The 13877-nt window shown below is 38.0% G+C and overlaps 2 protein-coding genes across 2 annotated transcripts; one reads left to right on the forward strand and one right to left on the reverse strand.

Annotated features, from left to right (window-relative positions):
* Window positions 1–3291: 3291 nt before the first annotated feature.
* Window positions 3292–7575, reverse strand: LOC106096277 (perlucin-like protein). The gene is made up of 3 exons (XM_013263930.2): window positions 7385–7575; window positions 4881–4989; window positions 3292–3655 (listed from the first exon to the last, which is right to left on the reverse strand). The coding sequence occupies exons 1-3, from the start codon at window positions 7559–7561 to the stop codon at window positions 3384–3386; spliced, it is 558 nt and encodes a 185-aa protein (XP_013119384.1). The 5' UTR covers window positions 7562–7575; the 3' UTR covers window positions 3292–3383.
* A 225-nt stretch (window positions 7576–7800) lies between these two features.
* Window positions 7801–13629, forward strand: LOC106096273 (perlucin). Its single transcript, XM_013263926.2, has 3 exons — window positions 7801–8017; window positions 10605–10713; window positions 13271–13629. The coding sequence occupies exons 1-3, from the start codon at window positions 7814–7816 to the stop codon at window positions 13531–13533; spliced, it is 576 nt and encodes a 191-aa protein (XP_013119380.2). The 5' UTR covers window positions 7801–7813; the 3' UTR covers window positions 13534–13629.
* Window positions 13630–13877: the final 248 nt, after the last annotated feature.

Genomic DNA, 13877 nt, shown 5'->3' on the forward strand with positions numbered 1-13877 from the left:
TTTATTTTTGCATAGTTGTCACTTATGGTAAATCAAATGGGTTGTAAGCAGTGAAATGGTTTATTAGAGACAAGTTTTTATATACCTTGAACTTAAAGCCATTAAGGGAAAAGTAATTAGCCCATCAGATATTAGCAAAAATTATCTGTACTATGGCGTTGATGGATGAGCCCATAGATATTCATCAATGGTAAAATTGCCTGAAACTTTTAATTTTTGCTTAACCTGTCTTGGTTTAGGGAAAAATTTTACTTTTGAATCGATTATGAAAAAAGGGGGAAAAATACACTGAAAGGTAGGGAAGGACGGTCATTTGCCAATATCGGCTGGTATTATTTTATTCGCTTTATTGGCAAATATTTTTAATGCCATTTGGTATCAATTTAATACCTGACGAAGTGGATTATAAAGAAGTAACGGCAATCTGCACAAACTTCCCGTTTGCCTTAATGCGGTTTCTCCCAGCTACCGATGGAGTGCGGATAACTGGCCTGCCATCAGTAGTCATACGGACCCCATGAAGCCACACACCAAATGTGGGGCCCATCTCCTCAACTTCCTTTCTGATTAACTCAGCGGAAGTCGTTAACGCCTTCCCCTTCACGATCACCGACAACGTCTCCACTAGCTTCGCAACCTGCACAAACGGGGCGGGGGGTGCAACAAACGTGCCAGTTCTTGCATTGACAGTGGGGTCACCAGGAACTGACTAAGCAACAGCTGGATGCTCAACCACACTGCCGGCACGCACCAACGAGCCGCGAGCAGCCATCGCCTCAAAGACAACAAATTTCCTCTTCAATCGCTCGTTCTCCAGCATGAGGCGCACGAGGAGATCTTCATACATTTCATCACGTTCTATAACCCTCTTGACCCCAGCAAGACCAGTATTATACATTATGTCAATTGAACCATCAGTTACCTCCTCCATCTTCCCCACAGTAACGGCATCCTCACTACTTCCGTTTCTTAGGATGCGAACACTCTCCTCCTGGCCCTACTCTCACCCCTGACAATGCCACTAACAGCTGCAGTGCCACCAACAACTCCACTGCCACTACCAGCAGCACCATCAACCAATCATCTACTTTATTTATCAACGACTGCTAAACTCCTCTCACCTTCAGTTGACTTCCCATCAGCAGCTCTGCCACCAGGTGTTCAACCAAGCCTTAAGGTCACAGAATGAGCCCGTTGGGTTTGGTTAGAAGCATAGCATTTCAAAAATACAACTATGCACACAAATTCCCCAAAAGTAACGGGGAAAAGTTACAAAATTTTAAACTTCGAGCTTGGAGCGTCAAAATATTAACTCCCAAAACTTAAATAATTTTTAACTTTGACGAATAAAAACGCAACTTACGTGCGGCAGCACAGAAAGCCGCTAGCTTTCAAGCGTCAAAGTTGAAAATCTTTTAAATTTCCATGTTTGTTTTGTGGGATTTGTGTGCATAGTTGTATTTTTGCAACGCTACGTTCAAAACCAAAGCTACTGCCAGATGGTAAGCAATCAGCATCTCGCACTTTCTCCTTCGCCAAAGCGACACCAACAACGGGAGAGCCTAACTTGAGGCGCTTCCCATCCTCAGCAACACTGCCACTCGACAGAAAAATCTTCGACTTCACTCCATTGCTAATCCTACCAGCAGGCGCCCGTCCAGAACGGCTCACTTCGTCCTCGTCACCATGTCACTGACAAATCAACTCCCCAGAATCCAAGGCTCCTCCGTCTCAGCGGTCTCAATTGGTCAAAACAAATTCCAAAAATTCACCAAACGCATTTTAATAAAAATTATATTCAGTTCAATAGTCACAGCACTCTACTCACCCTCTGCCAAGTCGCTCTGAAAATCGTGACACCGACTTCGACGACGGAGTGCAGTGTTTTTTCGCTAAGTTTACGCTTAGGCTGAGGGAACTTGGCATGTTGAGAGAAGGCTTACATGCCCACTGCTTTATACACGCCAAGGTTGCAGGGGGTAGTCTAGGACGGTCTTATACTCAACATTAAACTTTCGTAGAAATATTTGAATTTGACAATTTTTTCACAACTTTGGATTTGGAAAAAACCGCATATGTTGGAACAATGCGTTGGAATAAGACATGTTTGCCTCGGGAATTCCGAAAAAATCATACGCGTCCTGTCAACATCACATGGTTCGGCTTCAACGCAGGCGATATAGCACTATTGTTCATATGTGCCCAAGAGGAACAAAGCGGTAATTTTGCATTCGACCCAACATTATACTTGCGGTGTGGACATGCAAACTGAAAAGAAGAAGTCGTTTGCTATTTGGGATTACAATCCCAACAAATCGGGCTTTGATACAATGGACCAGATGCTTGGCTTATATACATGCTAGCGCTCAACAAATCGCTGTCTATTCGCCATGTTTTATAATATGGTGGACATTGATGCAGTAGCTGCATTTATTTCATACAACGAGATGAAGCCAATAAAAAGAAGTGACAGACAACGATCATTCCTACTGATGCTGACAAAATTATTGGCATTACCAAACATAAAGGAACGAGCGCTGAACAACCGCATAACCACATATCCAAGGATACGGCACGCAATGGAAGCATTTGATGTAAAGGTAAGAACAAACAATTCTAATGTTCAAAAGCAGAATAACTACATAATTTTGTTTTTAGATATTATCAAGACCGGCAGAAGGAGTTGCACCGTCGTTTGCTTATAGAACGAACAGACCGTCATGTCGCCTATGCCGTTCCGAAACAAGGGCCTATTGCCATTCCTGTAACATTCCAGTTTGTGCAGAGCTTTCAACACTAATGCATCGATGCTACACCTGCACACATAATATGTTGGACGAGGGACAATCTACACAACAATAGTTTGTTGTTGTTTGTTTGTAAATAATGTCATATATAAAAACATTTTTTTTTCTAACATTCATTATACATGTACAATTGGTAAATAATAATGAATCAAAACAAAAAAATAAAAAAATGAATTTTCGTATAAAATTACATAAAAAAGTACAAGGTGGACCTTGTACTTCGTATAAGGGCAATGACTCAACCGTCGCAGGGTTAATGAATATCTAATTTCCATCCACTGTATAACTTTGTATAACCTCTAATGAAAATCTCCTCACAACATTTTTTCAGTATTTTTTATATGGAGTTTCACTGTGAAAACTGAACTTTATGCCCACCTTAAAAGAATTATGGTCAATAGGACATAATCAGGTTATTTATTTTCAAAACCTAACACGTTCCCAAACCTCATAACTTCAAAATTTCGAAAAAAAAGTTCAAAAATGTTGTTTAACATATTTTTAAGATTTTATTTTCAATTAATTAATCGATTGCGTATTTCTTCATTAGATTCCTTCTGTTACATAATTCTGTATTTAAAATGGATAATAAGAAAACCGACAGGCACCCTTGACACCGCAAGGTGGCAACAAAGGTCTGGAACAAATGTAATATTGTTTGGTATCTGCGCATACTTCCGTCTTCCATTTAAATAATTCGTTCGTGCAGACACATTTGGATTCAACAATTTCCGGCTCGGCAGCAACCCAGTTAGTGTAGATGGGAGTACTACCCGTCGCCATCCATGTATATTGGTTGACATCAGCTAAATTCGAACCAGACGTCCAGTAGCCTTTCTCCATAAGCGCTGAAATGGTGTAAAAAATAAAGCGAACCAATTAAAAATAAACATTACCTAGTTTAAATAAGATTTTTTGGACCGATTTGTAACCAAGGTCACCTAATTTTCTCAGAAATTTTTCATAGTTGTTTAAGAGATCATCTGAGAGTATCTATGTATGTAGGTATACTATTTGTAAATAAAACTTGAAAAAATTTAATTTTGTCATTTAGTAAAACTACTACAAATGAATAAAAGTGATAAATATTGAAAAAATAATTTGACCAAAATTTCTCTCCCTTCTTACTCTTGAATTGGACTATGTTTTATTAATATTACTTCAGATGGCCATATTTTTATATTTAATTTGTAAAAAAGTTATCCTGGCAATCCTAGAAGTAGGTGACAATAGATCTATTCGCGAACTTTTCCAGTAAACATTCGCAGGAGAGATCTTATCAGCCTTTATTCTCTTTTGCTATTCATTTGAATTAAACAGCTGGTTTTCAAAAAACAGCTGTTCGATGCTACAAATTTCTGCTGGGAAGAAAGGTCTAGTAGAAATTTGCAAGCTCCCTATTACCAAACTCTCTAAATGTTGCTTGCTCTCACGCACTATCCCGCTTACTTCTGCTAGCAAATAATGTACGCGAACGACTTCCATTAACAATTTGAGCAAATTTTTGAGTACGCGAACACTTTTAATGTATTTCCAAATTTGACAGTGTGAGTAGCTTGGTTCCAAGCTACAGCAAGAAAGTAACAACTAAGTAAGTAACTAACGAATTGCAAAGAAAACTAACGGCAATATATATCTGCCTTCTACCTACTTTCAAGGCAGTATCAGACTTGAACCAGTTTATAAAACTAGAATGGAAAACCGTTAAAAATGATCTGAGCATAGTGAATGCTTTACGGATTTAAAGCAGCATTGGGCACATGTGCAAGAGTGCGTAATATTTCCAAGCCCATGGGGTTATGCTCTAGTAGACGTACACAAATATGTGCAATAGTATATATATGCCAGTTCGGCATATGGCATATGGCGAAGCCTACAACTTCAAATAGGAAATAGGACTACAAATAGGAAATCCATTATGAATGAACTACTATACAAAAAGGACCTTCATGGCATTTTGATAAGACCACTTTCCCTCTTTATCAATACTAGTATTTTCTATAGTCCTTTGGCCGAAGTGCAGAAGAACTAAATTGAATCTTCAAACCAAAGTTTAAAAATGTGCTTACTTACATTGATTGTACAAGAACTTTCTCAAATTGTCGTTCTCTTCCATTGACTCAATTGCGGTCAAAGTCATGCCACGCTTAGCACATGCAAGAGAGGCTTCGTACCAGTTCAGCTAAAGAAGAAAAAGAAAAGAGTATTTGGTTATTATACTTAAAAACAAATTAAAAAGAACATTTTCCAAAAAATTTTTATTAGTGTTTTGTTATAACTTTCAATATTTAATGACTGTAAAAATTCGTCAATCGCTTGATACAGCTTCCTTAAAAACCGATATCCCGATTTGACTCCATGGGCCTTAAGATGGCGCAAGTTTATATCTATTTTATGTGGTGTGCCTTTTTGACCTTCCCCAGTCATGCCAAGTGTGACCAGAACTGGGGTTTTTTCCTACAAGATAAAAGGTACCGTACTAGAGTAGAGCTGGTAAAATATCGATGGCACTATCGATATTTTATTTTTTGTCTGAATATCGATTGACAATTTTACCATCGGAAATGTTAATTTTTTTGCGATTGGAAATAAGCGATCCGACACTGAATGTATCCTAAATTTTTGCGAAATTGAACAAAAATAAGCGATCCGACACTGAATGTATCCTGTAAGATACATTGCACCTATAGAGGGTAAAATTTTCATCCGATTGGGCTACATTTTAAACATAATTTCTCTCATGACTTCCAATTGCAATATTCGGTCTGTGCATTGATATTGCTTCTGTATAAATAGATCTCCGGATTTTTCCTTCTCATTTTCGTTTGAAATATAGCTAATGGGATATTTACGATAGTATCGATGTTTATTATAAGAAATATTGAAAATATGAAATGTTGCGATTATCGATAGTTTGTCAGCTCTATACCAGAGACACTAGTCTAATCATCTTTGGATGGAGCGCTTCGATTAGATCTGACGGCAATATTTCGCCGTCTAGGACTGGTCCTCAATTCCAAATTGACTTTGAAAGTTTAAACACCGAGATCGATTCGTGATAGGATCGTCACGATACACATTGCCAACCATTGGGTAGTGGATACTGTGTTTACGTGATTGTCGATCTACTCCCAGGAAAAGCTAAGAAAGGTCTCAAACTATCTATTCGATATAGGAATTTTCCGGATTCACTGGGTGAATCCCCCCAACACACTCAACCAAATTCGTTATTCAAAACACCAAAAATGTTTGCTAAAACACCAGTTTTTGTCTGCTGAAAATGGGAAAGCAGACATTACTGCTATTTCAGCAACCATAGGGTTGTTGTATTTGCTAACATTTCTTACTGCTATTTCAACTAACAATATCTGCAAAACAGACTTTTTAGCAGTAAGCATGCTACTCTGAAAAGCAGCAAAATTAACTACTAATATTCAGCAGACAGTGTTTGCTATTTTCAGTAAACTGTTTTCTAAAAGTGCATGAAGTCGGGATATCGCCATGTTGATGAAACTGCCGATAGTCCTTAAAGAAGCTGAGAAAAGTCTCGTACTACCCATTCGAGATAGAACTTTAGCGACCCACTTTCCCTCCAGGGAAGATTGGGCGCTGGATTCTGTCGAGGATGGTGTGTTGTCTGTGATGGCTCTAAGATGTACTCCGGGCAGTTATTATTCAATATACGATTTTCAGGATTCGCTTTCAAACAGAAAAGGTTCTTGAAATACTGAGGTTTTTGCATATGACAATTTTCCCCGAGGCGTTCACTCCTTCTGACACTCCAAGAATGTTTGTGACTTTACCGTCTTGGTTGTTATTGCCGTGATGACCAGTTTACTGTCCGTAAAGATGTTCACACTCGACGCCCTCGCATCACCACCTCACGCATTTCGTGATCGGACGGAACTCCCCCCGCAAGACCGTATTATGATCAGACAGTCGAAAACAAATCTCAGTCCCTGGAATCTCAATGTAGACCCCCAGTCCCAATCTGTCTTCTAGCCTTGATCCATCTGTGTAGCATGTTCTCCCAGATGGCAATGCCAGTGTTCCGTCAAACCAAGACTGTGCCTCTGGCAGCAGTGTGGTGGGCGTGGTCCTCATCGCTCCAACTATGCCAAGACAACATTTCTCTAAACCTGTTGTATTATCCTTATATCGCACTTTTTCTTCATCGCAGTCCACCAAACTGCTGACACGTAAGTATTGGTCTAATGACGCTATAGACGCAATCGAAATTCATAGAAGGGATATGTCACCCACGAAACTTAGGATTTATGTGCATAGTTTGAAGGCGCTCAAGACTTTGATTTCAAAGATGGTGAATTCAAAGTAAGTGACGAGAAACCTGGCAAATATGCTAGAAATTGCTCGAACAAGGTAAGCGGACTGTTTGTCAGTCTCGCCCAACTTCTGGCCTGAAGTCAACCGAAAAATTGTGGACGAACTACTTAAGCGATGTTCCCTTTGGGGGCACAGATGGAAATCCTGCATAATGGTTGCGACATGAGCTGCCTTGATGAGGTTACATTGCGAACCGCTAAAAATAGTATTTTTTCTAATATCACTTTACATACCTTTTGAAATGTTCCAATGTAGTATTGTTTTTCCCCCATTACTATGGATGTACTAACAGTTCTAGGTATTATTTTATCTTTAGTTACAGCCATGTTTTCTTTACTGGCCCCCAAGATATTCCCATTAAGCAGGGCTATGAGACCGAATAAGGTCAAGAGTTTTAAGATCGAGGACATTGTTAGCTTACAGTTATGACAACTGTTAACAGAAAATGCAGCTTTATATATACCAACCTAGGCAAGTTAGTAATTACCTCCTCCTGTCAATGTTATCAGCCATATTTGAATTCTTTCAAAAATAACTGACAAAAGCCCTGACATTGATTAATGTCACAAACGAGTGTAATTATCGTTTACCTACTCCCAAAAATGTATAAAAACTGAACTAGTTCTTCTTGTCCATGAGAACAGTACTTTGTTTGCGGAATTATGTTCAAGTTGTTATTATTAAATATAACCTTTGCTTACTTGGTCTTTATGGCCCTAGGCTTGGAGGGTTCGAAACCAGCTAAAAAGGATGAAGTACCAAAAACTGTACAGAATTTCAATTTTACACTGGATAAAATTGTGCAACAACCACGTTATGAAAAAGTCTATTTAAATGATAAAGTTTTCTATGTGACTTTTATTCAGGTGAGTGGAAATGTAAAAAAAAAAAAAACAAGTTATAGTCCGAATCGGGCCATAAATGAATGCAGAACATTGCTCAGCAGAACAGTCAAGCAGAACACTCAAGCAGCAAAATCGGGAGATAGGTTTATATGGGAGTTGTATCAAGCTATTGATCGATTCAGACCATATTAGACACGTATATTGAAAGTCACAAGAGCGCCCTCTAGAGGCTTAAAATCTCAAGATCCCAGATCGATTTATATGGCAGCTATTTTAGGTTATATACCGATTTGCGCCATACTTAGCACAGTTATTGAAAGTCATATCAAAACACCTCATGTAAAATTTCGGCCAAATCGGATGAGAATTGCGCCCTCTATAGGCTCAAGAGTCAACATCCAAGTTCGGTTTATATGACAGCTATACCAGATTATGAACCGATTTGAATCATACCTAGAACAGTTGTTGAAAGTGATACCAAAACACTACGTGCAAAATTTCAGTCAAATCGGATGTGAATTGAGCCCTCTAGAGGCTCAAGAAGTCAAGATCCAAGATCGGTTTATATGGCAGCTATATCAAAACATGGACCGATTTGAATCATATTTAGCGCAGTTGTTGGAAGCGATACCAAAACACCATGTGCACAATTTCAGTCAAATCGGACGAGAAATGCGCCGTCTAGAGGCTCAAGAAGTCAAGACCCAAGATCGGTTTATATGGCAGCTATATCAAAACATGGACCGATTTGGCCCATTTACAATCCCAACCGACTTACACTAATAAAAAGTATTTCTGCAAAGTTTCAAGCGGCTGGCTTTACTCCTTCGAAAGTAAGCGTGCTTTTGACAGACAGATGGACGGACAGACGGACGGACATGGCTTGATCGACTTAAAATGACGATCAAGAATATATATACTTTATGGGGTCTGAGAAGCATATTTCGAGGTGTTACAAACAAAATGACGAAATTAGTATACCCCCATCCTATGGTGGAGGGTATAAAAACAAATTTTTAATGGAAAACTTTAATGTCTGTATTCACAAAACTTAATGAAGCCTTAAACTAGGTTTATTTGACATTCTATACAGGAAATCTGCTAAATAAACCTGTTTCAAATCTACTTCAAGTTTTATGAATACCGTTGGGAGTGAATCCAAAAGCTGATACAACTAATAATCAATAATCAAATGACAAAACTGAAAAAATTTATCTTTTTTTATTTATTTTATTTTAGTCTATATAATTTTATTAAGATTTTTTTATCTTTATATTTATTATACCCACCACAGAAGGATGGGGGTATATTCATGTTGTCATTCCGTTTGCAACACATCGAAATATCTATTTCCGACATTATTAAGTATATATAGTCTTAAAAAATCTAAAACGATCTAGCTATGTCCGTCCGTCTGTCTGTTGAAATCACGCTACAGTCTTAAAAAATACAAATATTGAGCTGAAACTTTGCACAGATTCTTTTTTTGTCTATAGGCAGGTTAAGTTCGAAGATGGGCTTTATCGGACTTTATCTTGATATAGCACCCATATAAACTGATCTGCCGATTTAAGGTCTTAGGCCCATACAAATCACCTTTATTATCCGATTTGCTTAAATTTGGAACAGTGAGTTATGTTAGGTCACTCGACATCCTTCTTCAATTTGGCCTAGATCGGTCCAGATTTGATTAAAACTGCTATATAGACCGATCTCTCGATATAAGGTCTTTGTCCCATAAAGGGCACATTTATTGTTCGATTTCACCGAAATTTGGGACAGTGAGTTGTGTTAGGCCCTTCGACATCCTCTTTCAATTTGGCGCAGCTCGGTCCAGATTTGGATCTTGTCTTGGGTCCATAAAAAGCCGCATTTATTGACCGATTTCGCCAAAATTTAGGACAATAAGTTGTGTTAGGCCTTTCTATTTTTCAATTGGATCAGATTTCAATTTGGTTCAGATTGGTCCAGATTTGAATAAAGCTGCTATATAGACCGATTTCTCGATTTAAGGTCTTGCTCCCATAAAAGGCACATTTATTGTGCGATTTCACCGAAATTCGGGACAGTGTGTAGGGTTTGGCCTTTCGACATCCTTTTTTATTTTGGTCCAGATCGGTCCAGATTTGGATATAGCTGTCATAGAACGATCTCTCGAAGTCCTGACACCATAACATGCATATTTATTCCAATTTCGCTGATTTTTTTTTTGTTTTTGAATTTATTTTATTTTATTTTTCAATTACTATTTTTAATTTTATCTGCAATTTATTTTATTATAATAAATTTTATTTTTATCTATTTGCGATCTTTTATTTTGATCTTTAAAAACTTTTCGTTATTTATCAAACATCTTCCAGCTCAAGATCATATTCAATGCTTTCGATTCAAAAAATTGCATAGCAAAGAACTTACAAAAGTTGAGCAAGTGTGTGTTGTTACTCAAAACACTTTGACTAACTAGTGTATCATGATTTCCGTTTCGCCATGTAACTTCATCAGCACCTTTGCCAAATTGATTAAGATGCCCTACATATCCAAAGACTATTGAGTATGTCTTTGGTTATGTAGGGCACCTTTAAAAATATTTCCAAAAATTTCTTTGCAGGCCAATTGGCTTTCAGCTGCCGAATATTGCAGCTCTCAAGGTTTAACTTTGGCAAGCATCACCTCAACTGTTGAGAATCAAAAATTAGTGCAAGTTCTGCGGGACAAAGGTAAGTATAAATCATTCCCAATAAAAAAATAGCAAAAGTCCATTTTAAATTGGAAATTAAGTAATAGTCCATAACCCTCATTTATAAATCAGACAACCCATTTAAATAATTGAACTTACTAAATACTTAATTTCCCATGATCATTCCATTAATCAACAAAGGATACTTCTTTCGTGTCAATGAGTGCAGTTCTATTGAAGTTTAAGTTTAATAATAAGGGATCTCCTTTTTTATGCTGAGACCGTAAGACGTGCCCCAGTGCGACATCTCTTTTGGGAGAAGTTTTTACTTGGCAAAGTACCTTAGCCAGCACTAGTAAGAGGATAACCACCCCTGAAAAATTTTCTGATATACACGCCGAGATTTGAAGCCAGGCGTTCGGCGTCATGGGCGGACATGCTAATCTCTGCATCACAGTGGCCTCCACTGAATAATTGAGTTTCTATTGGATAAAATTCTTATCCGATTGTTTTCTTTTGACTTCTAATACCTATGTCAAGCATGGTTCAAATGCAAAATTGTAAATTTTGCCCATAAACATTCCACTAAGGAACAGGGGCAAACCTCTCACATTTCAATGAGGGCAGTCCGATTCAAGTTTAAGCTTAAAGCGTGCCGCAATGCGACACCTCTAAAGAGAAGTTTTACATGGCATAGTACCTCACAAATGTTACCAGCATTAGGGAGGGGAAAACATGGTTCAGATTGGCAAATTGGCACCAATGACCTTCAAATATGACCTTTTAGTTTATATATATATAGACAGAAAGATTTTACATAGGAAACCCAGGGGGATATAAAACTCGGGCCACCGAATTCGTATAAGTTTTTATACATTTTAAGTCGATCTAGCCATATCCGTCCGTCTGTCCGTCTTCCTGTCCGTCCGTCTGTCTGTCGAAAGCACGATAAGTTTTGAAGGAGAAAAGCTAGCTGCTTGAAATTTGCACAAATACTTCATATTCGTGTAGGTCGGTTGTGATTGTAAATGGGCCATATCGGTCTATGTTTTGATATAGCTTCCATATAAACCGATCTTTGGTCTTAATTTCTTGAGCCTCTAGAGGGCGCAATTCTTATCCGATTTGGCTAAAATTTTGCATGACGTGTTTCGTTATGACTTGCAATAACTGTGCCAAGTATGGTAAGGTTTGTCATACAAACGATTGGCTGACCCACTACGATTATCTTTGTCTATTAACGGTATAAATGTTGAGCAATCAGAAGCTCTTGATGTTCTGGGCATGGAAATACAAAGTGATGTCCGTTGGGCTAAACATGTATTTGAAGTGTCGAAAGAAGCATTCAAGTCTGATCTTAACATCTACACCACTTTCATAAGGCCGAAAATGGAGTACAACTCACATGTATGGCCTGGAGCTTCAAAATCATCCCTGGAGCTATTGGACCATGTACAGAGGAGAGCGATGGCGTTGATTGGGTACAGTAGGGTATCCAACTCTATTGCCTCCCTTGATCATCGTCGCAATGTGGGCTGTTTGGCGCTGTTCTATCGGTACTTTCATGGTGTGTGAACTCACACCCATTTGTAATTGATTGGCCAGCGGACCGCACAATGCATCATAGGGATAATTCTTATTTCGCCAGAACCGTTCGTATGCGGAATCGACTTCCGGCTAATGTTTTTCCCACCCACTTTAACATTCAAAGATTTAAGACAAATGTCAATAAACACTACATCCTGTTTGCACGACGTGTTCCGTTAAGACTTCGAATATATTCACCAAGTATGATTGAAATCAGTTCATAATCTAATATAGCTGCCATATAAAGCAATCTTCTTGATCCTCTAGAGGGCACAATTCTTATTCGAATGGGTTGAAATTTTGCATGGCATGTTTTGTTAGGACTTTCAATTACTGAGCCAAGTATGATTCAAATCAGTTCATAATCTGATATAGCTGCCATATAAACCGATCTGGGTCTTGACTTCTTTAGCCTCTAGAGGGCGCAATTTATTTTTTAGCATTTTTTGTGTAAAGGGTATAGCCCATTGAAAATTTCGAAAATCCCGCTAGAGACAAAATTGCTGTAACTCACACAAATCTTAGAGTTTCGACCGCTGTAGGGCATCACTACGTTCAGAATGCCACAGGAAATCAAATTGGAAAAAAGTTTTCAAGAAATAAGAGTTTTGATTTTTTTAGCATTTTTTGTGTAAAGGGTATAGCCCATTGAAAATTTCGAAAAACCCGCTAGAGACAAAATTGCTGTAACTCACTCAAATCTTCGAGTTTCGACCACATTTAATTTAATTATAGTCCAACATTTAATTTAATTATAGTCCGAATCGGACCTTAACTTGATATTGCTCCAATAGCATATAACTTCTTTTGTTATCCTTCGTTTGCCTAAAAAGAGATACCGGAAAAACAACTCGACACTTAAGTTCCATGGTGGAGGGTATTTAAGGTTCGGCCCGGCCGAACTTAGCACGCTTTTACTTGTTTTTTATTGTTTAATACTTAAATTTCTAATTTTATGCAATATTTTGATTTGTAAATGTTTTTGTTTATTTCTTTTTTTACATTCAAAGGTCTTGTTTATGGTGGCATCTCTTATTGGCTGAGCGGCTCCGATTTGGCACACCATGGAAGATGGGTCTGGCTAAGCAATGGACGCCCCATAACCAATGCCAACTGGGCTAAGGGACAGCCTAACAACTATCTAGGTATTGAACACTGTTTGGAGATGTATTCGGATGGCAGATGGGATGATGTGGACTGTGGAAAAATAAATTTTGTTGTGTGCGAAAATCGTTGTCCCTTGAACAGCTATAATACACCGCTTTTTAAATAGAAGAAGTAACTGAAATCCCTAAAGATGGAATTGAACTTGCCATCTTGGGTAAGAGCTATTTTAAATAATTAAAGCATACAATTATATTTAAACTTAGTTTTGTTTTTGTTTTATTACTACAAAAAGAATACACTAATTACATGAGCAAGAGAATTGAGAATTTCATTATCTCATGGTTGTGTGGGTGTTGAGAGTGCAGTTATAATAATGTCCCTGAAAGTATACTACATTAGTTTAGTGATTGCAATGACAGTAATGCCAATGTTGAGGTTGCAGCAGCAAATTAAAGTAAATTAAGCACAAATGGTGATGATAGTTACTAAACAAAAACTTTACGCTAAGCA

Source organism: Stomoxys calcitrans, chromosome 5 (genome assembly GCF_963082655.1).
Source record: "Stomoxys calcitrans chromosome 5, idStoCalc2.1, whole genome shotgun sequence".
Lineage (NCBI taxonomy): Eukaryota > Metazoa > Arthropoda > Insecta > Diptera > Muscidae > Stomoxys > Stomoxys calcitrans.

Excerpts from the sequence above, each read along its gene's own strand:
- LOC106096277 (XM_013263930.2), bottom strand. The coding sequence starts at position 7,561 with ATGTCCTCGATCTTAAAACTCTTGACCTTATTCGGTCTCATAGCCCTG. Across the intron at positions 4,990-7,384 it reads ACATTGGAACATTTCAAAAG|CTGAACTGGTACGAAGCCTC; the intron begins GTATGTAAAGTG and ends TTTCTTCTTTAG. Across the intron at positions 3,656-4,880 it reads AAAGTTCTTGTACAATCAAT|CGCTTATGGAGAAAGGCTAC; the intron begins GTAAGTAAGCAC and ends ACACCATTTCAG.
- LOC106096273 (XM_013263926.2), top strand. The coding sequence starts at position 7,814 with ATGTTCAAGTTGTTATTATTAAATATAACCTTTGCTTACTTGGTCTTT. Across the intron at positions 8,018-10,604 it reads TCTATGTGACTTTTATTCAG|GCCAATTGGCTTTCAGCTGC; the intron begins GTGAGTGGAAAT and ends ATTTCTTTGCAG. Across the intron at positions 10,714-13,270 it reads GCAAGTTCTGCGGGACAAAG|GTCTTGTTTATGGTGGCATC; the intron begins GTAAGTATAAAT and ends TTACATTCAAAG.